The following is a 13,638-nucleotide window of genomic DNA, read 5'->3' on the forward strand; positions in this document are numbered from 1 at the left end:
CCTGGGTTCAGGCAATTCTCCTGCCTCAGCCTCCTGAGTAGCTAGGATTACAGGCACGTGCCACCATGCCCAGCTAATTTTTTGTATTTTTAGTAGAGACAGGGTTTCACCATGTTGACCAGGTTGGTCTCGATCTCTTGACCTCGTGATCCACCCGCCTCGGCCTCCCAAAGTGCTGGGATTACAGGTTTGAGCCACCGCGCCCGGCCTCTTTTCTTTTTTACTATCAATCTTTTCATTTGTGATGACCTGGGAGACTGTGATTTAGAGCATAGAGTGAGCATTTGGGATCAAAAGACCTGGGTTTCGATTCCAGTTGTGCCATTTATTAGTTGTGGTATTTTGGTCAATCCATGTCACCACTTTTTTGTTTGTTTGTTTGAGATGGAATCTCGCTCTGTCACCCAGGCTGGAGTGCAATGGCATGATCTCGGCCCACTGCAACCTCCACCTCCCGAGTTCAAGTGATGCTCTTGCCTCAGCCTCCCGTGATTTTAACACCATTGACTTTTACTGTCAAAAGTTAATAGTCCTTTCATAGTCTTCATCTTCGTTTTTTCTTCAGCATTTGACAGTTTTCCTCTACTTCTGTGTAAATCTCTTTTCTCCCATGAGTTCTTTGACATTGTATTTCTCCTTTTCCTCTAGCATCTCTGAACATTTTTTCTTTGTCTCTTACTGGTTCTTTCTTTTCCATCACTGAGTTGTCCTTCAGAAAAGCCCAGGACCTGCAGACCTCCTTATCTCTGGTTTGGTGATCATTTGGAGGCTTACCTCATTCATTCCCACTTCCACCTGTGCTTGGGTCGCTCTTGGATTCCGGACTGAAATTGATTTTCTTTTTAAAGCCTGTCGCCCAGATTGGAGTGCAGTGGCGCGGTCTTGGCTCACTGCAACCTCCTTCTCCCGGGTTTAAGTGATTCTCCTGCCTCAGCCTCCCAAGTAGCTGGAATTACCACCATGCCTGGCTAATTTTTGCATGTTTAGTAGTGATGGGGTTGAACCATGTTGGCCAAGCTGGTCTCGAACTCCTGGCCTCAAATGATCCGCCTGTCTTGGCTTCCCACAGTTCTGGCATTACGGGCATGAGCCACTGTACCCTGGCTGACCTTGTGCTATTTTTACCAACTTTATATCCTAGATTTTCCCTTCTCTCTCTTTCTTTTTTTTTTTTTTTACACATCATAATTACAGGAGCCTGACAAACCCCTTGTTATCATTCAGCGATGTTTCTCCACACTGTTTTGTTCTCCAATGTCTTTACATTTTAGTTGATTGGACTTGTTGAGTCTTTTAAAAATCCTAAGCCTGGGCAACATAGACCTATTTCTACCAAAAAACAAAAATTAGCCAGGCATAGTGGTACACGTCTGTAGTTGTAGCTCCTTGGGAGGCTGAGGTGGGAGGATTGCTTGGCCCTAGGAGTTCAAGGTTACAGTGAGCTAAGATGGTGCCACTGCACCCCAGCCCTGGCGACAGAGCAAGTTGCTCTATCGCCGGGGCTGGAGTACAGTGGCGTGATCTCAGCTCATTGCAACCTCCACCTCCCAGGTTCAGCGATTCTCCTGCCTCAGCCTCCTGAGTAGCTGGGATTACAGGCATATGCCATCACACCTGGCTAATTTTTGTATTTTTACTAGAGACCGGGTTTCACCACGTTATCCAGGCTGGTCTCAAACTCCTGACCTCAGATGATCTTCCTGCCCTGGCCTCCTAAAGTGCTAGGATTACAGGTGTGAGCCACCATGCCCAGCTCAAAAAAAATTTAAAAATGAAAATTCCCTCTAGTTTACTGAAATTTTGGAAGAAGGCAGGATGAAAGCAAATTAATGGAGTCTTTCTTTACCCCATCCTCATTCTATTGAAGATTGTTGCTAATTGGCTGGGTGAGGTGGCTCATGCGTATAATCCTAGCACTTTGGGAGGCTGAGGTGGGTGGATTACTTGAGCTCAGAAGTTAGAGGCCAGCCTGAGCAACAACATGAAACCTTGATGCTACAAAATGTACAAAAATTAGCCAGGTGTGGTTGTGCATCCCTGTGGTCCCAGCTACTTGGAAGGCTGAGGTGGAAAGATGGCTTGAGCCTAGAAGACAGAGGTTGCAGGTAGCTGAGATCATGCCACTACACTCTAGCCTGGGTGACAGAGCCAAACCCTGTCTCAAAAAAAAAAAAAAAAAAAAAAAAGAAGATTGTTGCTAATAATAATCAAGCCTTTCAGTTTATCTCCTCAGCTCAGATTATCTCTACCTCTACTCTGTGTTGAGGTCACATGTTACTCTCATCGCTTAAAACTGTTTATGTCTGAGATCCTAAACAAGATTCCCAGGTGATAGATTCTGAGGCTCACTGTTCTAGCAAGCAAGAAATAGCCCTTGCCTCTGAAACTTGTTGACAAGTAATAGCCAGAACTTCATTTCTTTTTTCTCTACTCATTCTACATTCTCTATGCCCAAAGCGTTATAACTACTGAGATAGGGTTCTTGTCCTGGTGTGATGACTCAGAGCTTCATTTCTAAGGTGTCTGAGTCATTGTTGGTATGTATAGGATTGCTTTAGACTTCTGTTACCTCAAGGAGATGCCAAAGGGTGGGCAGACTTCCTTTAGACTTCTGTTACCTCAAGGAAACGCCCAGGGTCCTACAATCAGTAGATGACACCTGGCACAGACATTATGGTATATGAGCTGAGTATCCCTTATCCAAAATGCCTTGAACAGGCTGGGTGCAGTGGCTCACACTTATAATCCCAGCACTTTGGGAGGCTGAGATTGGCAGATTACCTAAGGTCAGGTGTTCAAGACCATCCTGGTCAACATTGTAAAACCTCATGTCTACTAAAAATACAAAAATTAGCTGGATGTGGTGGCGCATGCCTATAGTCCTAGCTACTCAGGAGGTTGAGGCAGAAGAATTGCTTGAACCCAGGAGGCGGATGTTGCAGTGAGCCAAGATCACGCCTTGCACTCCAGCCTGGGCAACAGAGTGAGACTCTGTCTCAAAAAAAATAAAAAAATTTAAAAAAAAATGCCTTAAACCAGAAGTGTTTCAGATTTTGGATTTTTTCTGATTTTGCAATATTTGCATTATACTTACTGTTTAAGCATCCTAAATCTAAAAATGTAAAATACTCCAAAACCCAAGTATTTTTGAGCATGGACTTCATGCTCAAGGGAGATACCCACTGGAGCTTGTTTATGTATGTATGTGTCCATGTATCCATCCACCCATCCATCCATCCATCCAGCCATCCATCCGTCCTTTGTCACGTCTTCCAGGAACCCATTGGAACATTTTGGATTTCAGATTTTTGAATCTGGGATGTTTAACCTGTAATGGGAAAAGCAAAGGTTTTAAAATCCTTTCCCTATTATTCACTTAATTATTTAGAGGCAGGGTCTTGCTGTGTTGCCCAGGCTGGACTCAAACTCAAGCAATCCTCCTGCATTAGCCTCTCAAGTAGCTGGGACTATAGTTGAATGCCACCACTCCAGGCTCTTTATTACTTCGATTTGGGATTTTAGAAAAGTTACTTAGCTTTTCTGAGCCTAAATTTCTCATCTATAAAGAAAGAAAGGCCAGGTGTGGTGGCTCACGCCTGTAATCCCAGCACTTTGGGAGGTAAAGGCAGGCAGATCACCTGAGGTCAAGAGTTGGCGATCAGCCTGGCCAACATGGTGAAATCCTGTCTGTACTAAAAATATAAAAATTAGCTAGGTGGTGGCAGGCGCCTGTAATCCCAGCTACTCGGGAGGGTAAGACAGGAGAATTGCTTGAACCCAAGAGTTGGAGGTTGCAGTGAGCTGAGATCGCGTCACTGTATTCCAGCCTATGTGGCAACAGTGAAACTCTGTTTCAAAGAAAAAAAGAAAGAAAGAAAGATATCTAGGCTGGGCATGGTGGCTAACCCTTGTTATCCCAGCACTTTGGGAGGCCGAGGCTAGCAGATCACTTGAGGCCAGGAGTTCAAGACCAGCCTGGCTAACACAGGGAAATCCTGTCTTTACCGAAAAATACAAAAATCAGCTGGCCATGGTAGAGTGCTCCTATAGTCCCAGCTACTTGGGAAGCTGAGGCAGGAGAATTGCTTGAACGTGGGAGGCAGAGGTTGCAATGAGCTGAGATTGCATCACTGCACTCCAGCCTGGGCCACAGAGCAAGACTCTGTCAAAAAAAAAAAAAAAAAAAAAGAAGGGAGGGAAGGAAGCAAGGAAGAAAGGAAGGAGGGAGTGAGGGAGGGAAGGAAGGAAAGAAGGAAGGAAAGGAAGGAAGGAAGGAAGGAAGGAAGGAAAAGGGAAGGAGGGAAGGAGGGTAAGGAGGGAAGGAGGGGAAGGAAGTGATCAGGAATCTACCAGAGAGGATTGTTATTAGGAGTAATAAGGTGCTGAGATTATAATTCCTGACAGTAGGTAGTCACCTTTTCTCCTTGCCGTTTCTAGCCATTTGGTATCACTCATTTCCTTAGTTTGAGGATGGCTAGTTTTTACTTATCAATCCTCCCTCTTATATGACTAGGAAAGAGGCAAAAATTGTTTACTGCAGTTTATAAAATCCCTACTAGCCTTTTGAAAATATTAATAGCTTTTAGTACTAGTATGGGATCTGGCAGTCATACCATTTGTGCAGATGCCAGAACTGCAGGCCTTAGATCCCCAGGAGGGAGCCCGATTGTGCAGCTGAGGGGTCTGGAGATGGAGTTTTCCACCAGAATCTTAGTTTTCTTGTGTATGTTATAAAACTGCTCATTGGCAAGGGCTTCAGACACTGAAAATGGAGAAAAAATGGAGTCTCCAGAAGAATGCATTAGATCCCCTAATATGTGGCAGGTAAATGTCTACTGCCATGTTGCCAAATCCTAAGTCACCCTGGAGCAGCTTACTGTCCTGCACAGCATTATTGTCTGAGCCTGCATTGGGCCTAGCTGATAGGGATAGCCTTCTCATTTAATTCGTGTCTTTGTTTAAATGTTTGTCGGTACAAACATTGCATTTCTCTTCATCTTTAAAAAAATATGTAGGGCTGGGCGTGGTGGTTCACACCTATAATCCCAGCACTTTGGGAAGCCAAGGCAGGAGGATTGCTTGAGTCCAGGAGTTCAAGACCAGCCTGGGCAACATAGTGAGACTCCTGTCTCTAAAAATTTTTTTTTTAAATTTAATTAGCAAGGCATGGTGGCACATGCCTGTAGTCTCAGCTACTTGAGAGGCTGGGGTGGAAGGATTGCTTGAGCCTCGGAGGTTGAGAGCCATGATTGTGCCATTGCACTCCAGCCTAGGTGAAAAAATAAGAATAAGACCACATCTAAAAAAAAAAAAAAAAAAAAAAAAAAGAGCACTAGGTTAATGCCAGTCACTTTGGACTTGAGGGCACTTTAGGCCTTTCTCTGATCATTTGACAGGCCCACCCATGTGAAGTCATATTTGAATAATTCCCATCTTGAAGTCCATTGCTTTCCGGTGAGTGAATTAAAGCAGGGAATAAAGTGGGTGAGTTGAACAAACAATTTCAGCAAATCACCATTTAAGTGGGAAAAAAGAACAAGTAGAAATATGCTAAAATGGTTTTCTTTAGATGGAAGGCCTATGAGTAAATTATTTGTTCATTATTCTGTGATTTCCATATCTGTATTTTCTTTTTTGTTTTTTTTTTTTTTTTTTTTTTTTTTTTTTTTGAGATAGAGTCTTGTTCTATCACCCAGGCTGGAGTGCAGTGGCATGATCTCGGCTCCCTGCAACCTCTGCCTCCCGAGCTCAAGGGATTCTCCTGCCTCAGCCTCCCGAGTAGCTCAGATTACAGCCCCTACCACCACGCCTGGCTAATTTTTGTATTGTTAGTAGAGGGGGGTTTCAAACATGTTGTCTAGGCTGGTCTCGAACTCCTGACCTCAGGTGATCCACCCACCTTAGCCTCCCAGAGTGCTGGAATTACAGGTGTCAGCCACCGTTCCCACCTGATTTCTGTATTTTCTTTTTTGTTGTTTTTATTTTTTTGTTTTTTGAGACAGGGTCTCACTCTGTTGCCCAGCCTGGAGTGCAGTGGCACAATCTCAGCTCACTGCAACCTCCGCCTCCCAGGACCAAGCGATTCTCCTGCTTCAGCCTCCTTAGTAGCTGGGATTACAGGCGTATGCCACCACTGCCAGTTAATTTTTGTATTTTTAGTAGAGATGGGGTTTCACCATGTTGGCCAGGCTGGTCTTGAACACCTGACCTCAAATGAACACCTGACCTCGGCCTCCCAAAGTGCTGGGATTACAATTGTGAGTCACCGCACCTGCCTGATTTCTGTATTTTCTAAAATGAGCACATACTGCTTTTATAAAAGAGAAAAAACTTTAAAAAAAAATTTTTTTTTTTGAGACAGTCTTATTCTCTTGCCCAGGCTGGAGTGCAGTTGCCTGATCTTGGCTCACTGCAACCCCCACCTCTTGGATTCAAGCGATTCTCATGCCTCAGCCTGCGGAGTAACTGGAATTACAGATGTGTGCCACCACACCCAGCTAATTTTTGTGTTTTTGGTAGGGACAGGGTTTCACCATGTTGACCAGGCTGGTCTCGAACTCTTGACCTCAAGTGATCCACCTCAGCTTCCCAAAGTGCTGGGAATACATGTGTGAGCCACTGCATCCAGCCAGAAAAAGCTTTTAAATTGCCATTTTAAATAACTGATAAATAGTAAAGTACAAATAAAAAGTAGCCACAGTTTATAGTGTTATTAATAAACAAGGAGTAGATTCCAGTTAGGCCAATATTTTGAGAGTTCAGTGGGGACTGTGAAAGAGAGAATGTAGATGCTGGCTGAAATTCACTGTGTAGGAGTCAAGCTAACCTTTTGAAATGTGACTGGTATAAAAAAAAAATAAAGATTCAACTTCTGAGTATTAAGTAGATCAATCAAGTATATGGGTGCCTGGGATTTGACAAAAGAACCACTGCCCTATAGGGAGGTTAAACATCATCAAACTTGTGCTCTCTAGGTGGGTCATACTTTTGGAATATTCACAGTTAGCATGTGGGGTTCATAGCCTGAGGAGTGTTCCCAGTAGGCACCCCCTGGGTCCCTTGAATTAAATGATAAGAAGGCTTTTTTTGTTAGTCTGTCCTAACATAGGCATAGTTGGGAGCAGGATTTATTTTAGTGTGTTGGGCAGTAACAGCTAAAAGGTAGCCTGGGACACATAACCTCTCCATAGGTAATTAAATAAAAATCTTGTCATTCTATTTCTAGAAGGTAAATAGAAAAGTGGATTAATATAGTATACTAGGTCAGGCACAGTGGCTCACAGCTATAATCCCAGCACTTTGAGGGGCTGAGGCTGGTGGATCACTTGAGAACAGGAGTTCAAGACCAGCCTAGCTAACATGGTGAAACCCTGTCTCTACTAAAAATACAAAAATTAGCTGGGCATGATAGTGAGTGCCCCTAGTCCCAGCTACTTAGAAGGCTGAGGGACGAGAATTGCATGAACCCAGGAGGCAGAGGTTCCAGTGAGCCAAGATCCCGCCACTACACTCCAGCCTGGGTGACAGAGCAAGACTAGGTCTCAAAACACACACACACACACACACACACACACACACACACACACTCTCTCTCTCTCTCTCTCTCTCTCTCTCTCTCTCTCTAGACTAATATCTTTTGAAGGCTTTCTTGATTTCCACCAATCAGATGTAATTGCTTCTCCTTTGAACTCCTATGGCCCTTCTTTTTATTTATCAGTTTATAGATCTATGTCATCTCTGCTCTTTAGAGGCAGGGACCTTTTTTGTATCTTCCATAGTGCAGTGGGTATTCAGTAAATGGTGGTTAAATGTAAATCCCCAACTCCGAATTAACAACATTTTCCTGACTTGATAGGTTTAGAGGCAGGCAAAAAGGATGATGCCTGAAACTTTGAAGTCTAGGTGGGAATCACTTTCCTGCAATATTGAGTATTTGCAGCCTATCCGCCTGGCTTCTGTATGGTGGGATGGAAGAAGAATTTGTAGCTCATTATCCTGCCTACCTCTCTCCAACTTGCCCCTTCTCTCTAAACTCCCCATTCTGCTTTTCCTCTATATTAGTTATCAATTGCTATAGATCACTCTAAAACAAAATTATTCTCTCTCATGATTTCTGTGGGTCAGGAACTTGGGAGCAGGCTTGGTAGGGTAGTTCTAGTCTAGGGTCTCTCGTGTGGTTGCAGCCATATGTCCCTGGGGCTTTAGTCATCCAAACTCTTGACTGGGGCTAGAGGATTCATTCGCAAAGTAGCTCACACACATGGCTAGCAGGTTGGTACTGGCAAGTTAGTTCCTCTCCATGTGGGCCCCTCCAAAGGCCTGTTTGAGTGTCTTAATTATATGGTGGCTAGCTTCCCCCAGAACTAGTAGTTTAAGACTGTAGTGTCTTGAAGCAGACACTGTACTGTGTTTTATGATGTAGCTTCAGAAGTCACTTATTGTTGTTTCCTCCATATTCTATTAGTACACGAGCCATCCCTGATTTATTTGGGTGGGGGATTATACATATGTGTAAATGAAAATCAGGAGTCAAGGATCACTGGGCTCATTAAAGGCCATCTTGGAGCTGACTACCATACCTTTCATCCACTGCTGTGATTCCCTAAATGAGAATTAGTAAGCTTAGCCTTGGTTCCCTCCTCCTCCATTCCCACTGCCATTCCTAATTCAAGGCCTCATCCTGCAGTAATAACCTTCAATTTTTGTCCCTGCTTAATCCATCTTTCAGTCTGTTCCAAGCATAGCTTTGAGTATGTTGTTTCTTTATCCATCTTCAGTAACTAAAATGTGTGTTCCATGAGGGCAAAGACTATTGTATTAATTGTATTAATCTGTTGCTGCATAAAAATATTACTGCAAATGTCGTGGCCTAAAACAACACGCATTCATTGCCTCACAGTTTCTGTGGTTCAGGAGTCTAGTGTGGGTTGTGTAGGTCCTCTACAACACACCGATCAAGGTGTCGGTCAGCTTCTTATCTGACGCTCAGCTGGGGAAGGATCTGCTTCCATCCTGTTGTTGGCAGCATTCAGTTCCTTGTAGATTGTTGAACTGAGGGTCTTAGTGTCTTGCTGTCTTTCCACTGGAGGCTGCTCTCAGTTCCTTGTTACATGGTCCTGTCACAGCACATCAGCTTGCCTCTTCAAACCTAGTAGGGGAGAGTGGCCCTCAGCAAGACAGATGTGAAAATATTATGTAATGCAATCATGTAAAGTCACTTATATACATTCCATCACTTTTGCCATATTCTACTCGTTAAAATCTTGTCACTAGCTCTGATCTGCACTAAAGGAAGGAGATTACAGAGAATATGAATACCAGGAGGGAGGGATCNTTCTGCTGGTTAAAAGTAAGCCACAGGTTCCACCCAAATTCACTGGGGGGATTATGCAAGGATGTGAGTACCAGGAGGCAAGAATCCTACAGACCACTTTAGTGTCTGTCTGCTGTAACTGTGTCTTTAGCACCCTGAGCAGGGCATGGCACAAACCCAAGTCTCATATTTGAATGAATGGGTGTACTGTGACTATTTTGTTTCCAACTCCTGGCATAAGCCTTTTTCTTCACTTCTTTCTTCTCTGTTTCAGAGTTACCAATTTATTCTTGAGACTCCTCTACTCTCATCTGTCCTCATGGATGAACTTCAGGATGTTCAACTCACAGAGATCAAACCACTTCTAAATGATAAGGTAAAGACTTTTCTGTTTTCACTAAAATATGTACAAGCCTTTTCTTCTGATAGTATTTCATTTCTGTATCATCTAAATAGTAACTTAGAACATATTTAGCTTGACTTTCAATGAAGGGAATACTTTAAAAAATATATTTCCTTTTTTTTTTTTTTGAGACAGAGTCCTGCTCTGTCACCAGGCTGGAGTGCGGTGGCGCAATCTTGACTCACTCCAACTTCCGACTCCGTGGTTCAAGTGATTCCCCTGCCTCAGCCTCCTGAGTAGCTGGGGTTACAGGCATGCATCACCTGCCCTGCTAATTTTTGTATTTTTTAGTAGAAACTGGATTTCATCATGTTGGCCAGGATGGTCTTGATCTCCTAACCTCATGATCCACCCTCTTCTGCCTCCCAAAATGCTGAGATTACAGGCGTAAGTCACTATGCCCGGCCAAAAAAATCTATTTCTGAAGCATCTTTTCAATGTTTCCCTCCCCTTTTTCTTTCTTCCTACTTTTGTTTCCCAGGGCAAATTCAATCAAATTTCCTTTGAGATTTTTGTATTTTACACATAAAGATGTTAAGAGGAAAAATAATGTGGCAGAGTTAAGCAGAAAGTGTGAGGGTGGGGCTGGGCGCAGTGGCTCACGCTTGTAATCCCAGCACTTTGAGAGGCACAGGTGGGTGGATCACTTGAGGTCAGGAGTTTGAAACTGGCCAGGACAACATGGTGAAACCTCGTCTCTACTATAAATAGAAAAATTAGCTAGGTGTGGTGGCATGTGCCTGTAATCCCAGCTACTGGGAGGCCGAGGCAGGAGAATCGCTAGAACCCGGGAGGCAGAGGTTGCAGTGAGCCAAGATCACGCCACTACACCCCAGTCTGAGTAACACAGTGAGACTCCTTCTCAAAAAAAAAATGTATGAGGGTGGAGTTTGACTCAGAATCCAAATGTCTTGACTTTCAGTTTCAATAAGGGAAATTTACCATCCATGACTGATGATGTACATAGGCATAATGCTCTCCCTAAAGTTTGCAAAGTCTGTGATGTGATCTTTCTGTCAATATCACAGTTTTCATCAGGGAGGACTGGATGTCAGTAATATACCACATTTTTTATGTTATTGTTAGAGAACTACACAATGAGCAGATGAGCAGCACAGTTGACCACCATTAGACACCAGAACTGGTGTGATATGATTTACCAAAAGAAAGATTTTGGCCAGGACACAGTGGCTCACGCCTGTAATCTTAACACTTTGGGAGGCCAAGGCCAGCAGATCACTTGAGGTCAGGAGTTTGAAATCAGCCTTGCCAACATGGTAAAATCCTGTCTTTACTAAAAATACAAAAAGTAGCTGGGCATGGTGGCACAGGCCTGTAGTCCCAGCTACTCAGGAGGCTGAGGCAGGAGAATCATCTGAACCCAGAAGGCAAAGGTGGCAGTGAGCCGGGATCGTGCCACTGCACTCCAGCCTGGGCGACAGAACAAGACTCTGTCTCAAAAGAAAAGAAAAGAAAGGTTTGTCTTCTCTCTTGTTCCTTGTTGTTCAGTAAATGTGCCTGAAATTCCTTCTTTTCTACTGTATTCTTTTGGTTTATTGTCATTGTCCCCTATTAAAATACTCTTGTAGCTTGACATGAGTGAGGCCATGCCATCCTTTCCTGAGGGAGTGTTGTTGGAATGTAAGAATAAAGATGGGTAGTGGAGGGATGGCGATGACACCAGGAGATGGATCTGTCTCTTGTTATCTTTATCTGCCCAAGGCAAGGCCCTTCACGTGCAGCCTCTGGGGCTGCTGACTTATTATGTGTTTACTAATTCGCTTTTGAATCCTACCACCCCCACTTACATCCCTGTGACAGCTCCATTCCCACTCCTGCCCCTTCTTTTATCTTTCACCAGACTTCTCTCTCCTTCGGCAAGCTGCAGGCTTTGTTTTTTTTTAGAGATGGAGTCTTGCACTGTTGCCCAGCCAGTAGTGCAATGGCACGATCTTGGCTCACTGCAAGTTCTGCCTCCCAGGTTCAAGCCATTCTCCTGCCTCAGCCTCCCAGATGCACGCTTTTTTAAAACCTCCATTTGGTTTCTCCTGCTGCTTCCCCTCATATTTCCAGAAAACTCTCTCCTTTAAGTACTGTGTGTGTGTGTGTGTGTGTGTGTGTGTGTGTGTGTGTGTGAAGGGCTGTCCCAAAAATGTTGTGCCTAGGAAAAGAGGAAGGACATAAAATGTGATCCAGGCACGTGCCTATAACCGGGCTCACACCTATAATCCCATCACTTTGGGAGGCTGTTGCAGGAGGATCACCTGAAGCTAGAAGTTCAAGACCAGTCTGGGTGACAAAGGGAGACCCTGTCTACCAAAAAATTTAAAAAATTAGCCAGGTGTTGTGGCACACATATGTAGTCCCAGCTACATGGGAGGCTGAGCTGCAAGGATCAGGTTGAGGCTGCAGTGAGCTGTGATTGTGCTACTGCATTCCAGCCTGGGCAATACAGTGAGACTCTGTTTCAAAAAATAAATAAATAGAGAAAGAGGCTTTTTTTTCCTCACCTTCCCCCTGCCATATGGGACATAGCGAGAAGGCAGCTGTCCACAAACCAGGAAGAGATTGATCCTGAGAAACTGAACCTTTCTAGAACGTTGATCTTGAACTTTGCAGCCTCTAGAACTGTGAGAAAATAAATTTTTGTTGTTTTAAGCCCTCAAATCTATGTTATTTTGTTATGACAGCCCAAGCAGTGTCTCACTTCCTAACATCTGTCAGCTCCTCTTTGATATGCCTGTGCTGTTCCTACCCACTTCCCACATTCCACTTTACTCCTCTTTCTCCCTGAGACATAAGTGCTCCTGTGCCATCACTATTCATGAGAAGTCTCTTGGCCCTCACTAAGCAGGTATATAGGCAGGAGGCTCTCTTTAGATCATGGCACCTCCAAACAGAGAATTCTACCCCATTAACCTCCCTGTCTCCCTCCCCAGTATGTGAATGCTTCTGTCTTTGCTCAGCAAGTGGAAACTTTTGTGTATGTAGTAAAAGGTGTAATGATAATAATGCCTCTCATCCGTTACTTCATTTAAACCCCCCAACAGCTTGATGAGGAAGGGAACACAGATAAATTTATTCCCACATTGCTAGTGAGGATGGCTAGGAAAGGTGAAGTAGCTTACCCCTATTGAGTATCAAAGAATGCCTGCTGTATGGCAGGACTTCTCACTGTTGATGTTTTGGATTGGATAATTGTTTCTTGTGGAACACTGCTGTGTGCATTGTAGAATGTTTAGCAACATCTTTGGCCTCTACCCACTAGATGCCAATAGCATTCCCCAGTGGTGACAACCAAAAATGTCTCCAGACATTGCCAGATATCCTTGGGAGGCAAAATTGCCTTGGTTAAGAACAAACCACTGGTATAGAGGAAAAGACTCCAGATTTGGATAGAAGTAGATGTGTTGAGGGTTTTGTTGTTGTTGTTGCCTATCCTGCTATTATTTATTTATTACCTCTTATGTGCCAAGTGCTTTACATACATTCTAATTCTCAGAATATCCCTTTGAGATAGATGGTATTATTCCTCACTTCACAGATTAAAAATCCAAATGAAAGGCTGGTTTGCCCAGTAAAGAAGTGGCAAAACCAGATGGAAACGTGAGTCTTTCCTACTTGTAAAACCTGAGCCTGATGACCGGGCGCAGTGGCTCACGCCTGTAATCCCAGCACTTTGGGAGGCCAAGACGGGTGGATCATCTGAGGTCAGGAGTTCAAGACCAGCCTGACCAACAGGAGAAACCCTGTCTCTACAAAAATCAGCCACACAAGGTGGTGCATGCCTGTAATCCCAGCTACTCAGTAGGCTTAGGCAAGAGAATCGCTTGAACCCGGGAGGTGGAGGTTGCGGTGAGCTGAGATCACACCATTGCACTCCAGTCTGGGCAACAAGAGTGAAACTCCATCTCAAAAAAAA

At 44.0% G+C, this 13,638-nt stretch overlaps 1 protein-coding gene across 7 annotated transcripts in view; it reads left to right on the forward strand.

Moving 5' to 3' along the window:
* The window catches only part of NDRG3 (NDRG family member 3), a 91,234-nt gene that overhangs the window by 11,699 nt on the left and 65,897 nt on the right, over positions 1-13,638 (forward strand). For all 7 annotated transcript variants that reach the window (XM_037732746.1, XM_017512629.2, XM_017512623.2 and 4 more), the window contains one exon: positions 9,588-9,689. In XM_037732746.1, the coding sequence (XP_037588674.1) occupies positions 9,588-9,689 (102 nt within the window). The remainder of the gene's footprint in view (positions 1-9,587; positions 9,690-13,638) is intronic.

The sequence above is a fragment of the Cebus imitator genome, unplaced genomic scaffold, assembly GCF_001604975.1.
Source record: "Cebus imitator isolate Cc_AM_T3 unplaced genomic scaffold, Cebus_imitator-1.0 Scaffold18, whole genome shotgun sequence".
NCBI classification, from domain to species: Eukaryota; Metazoa; Chordata; class Mammalia; order Primates; family Cebidae; genus Cebus; species Cebus imitator.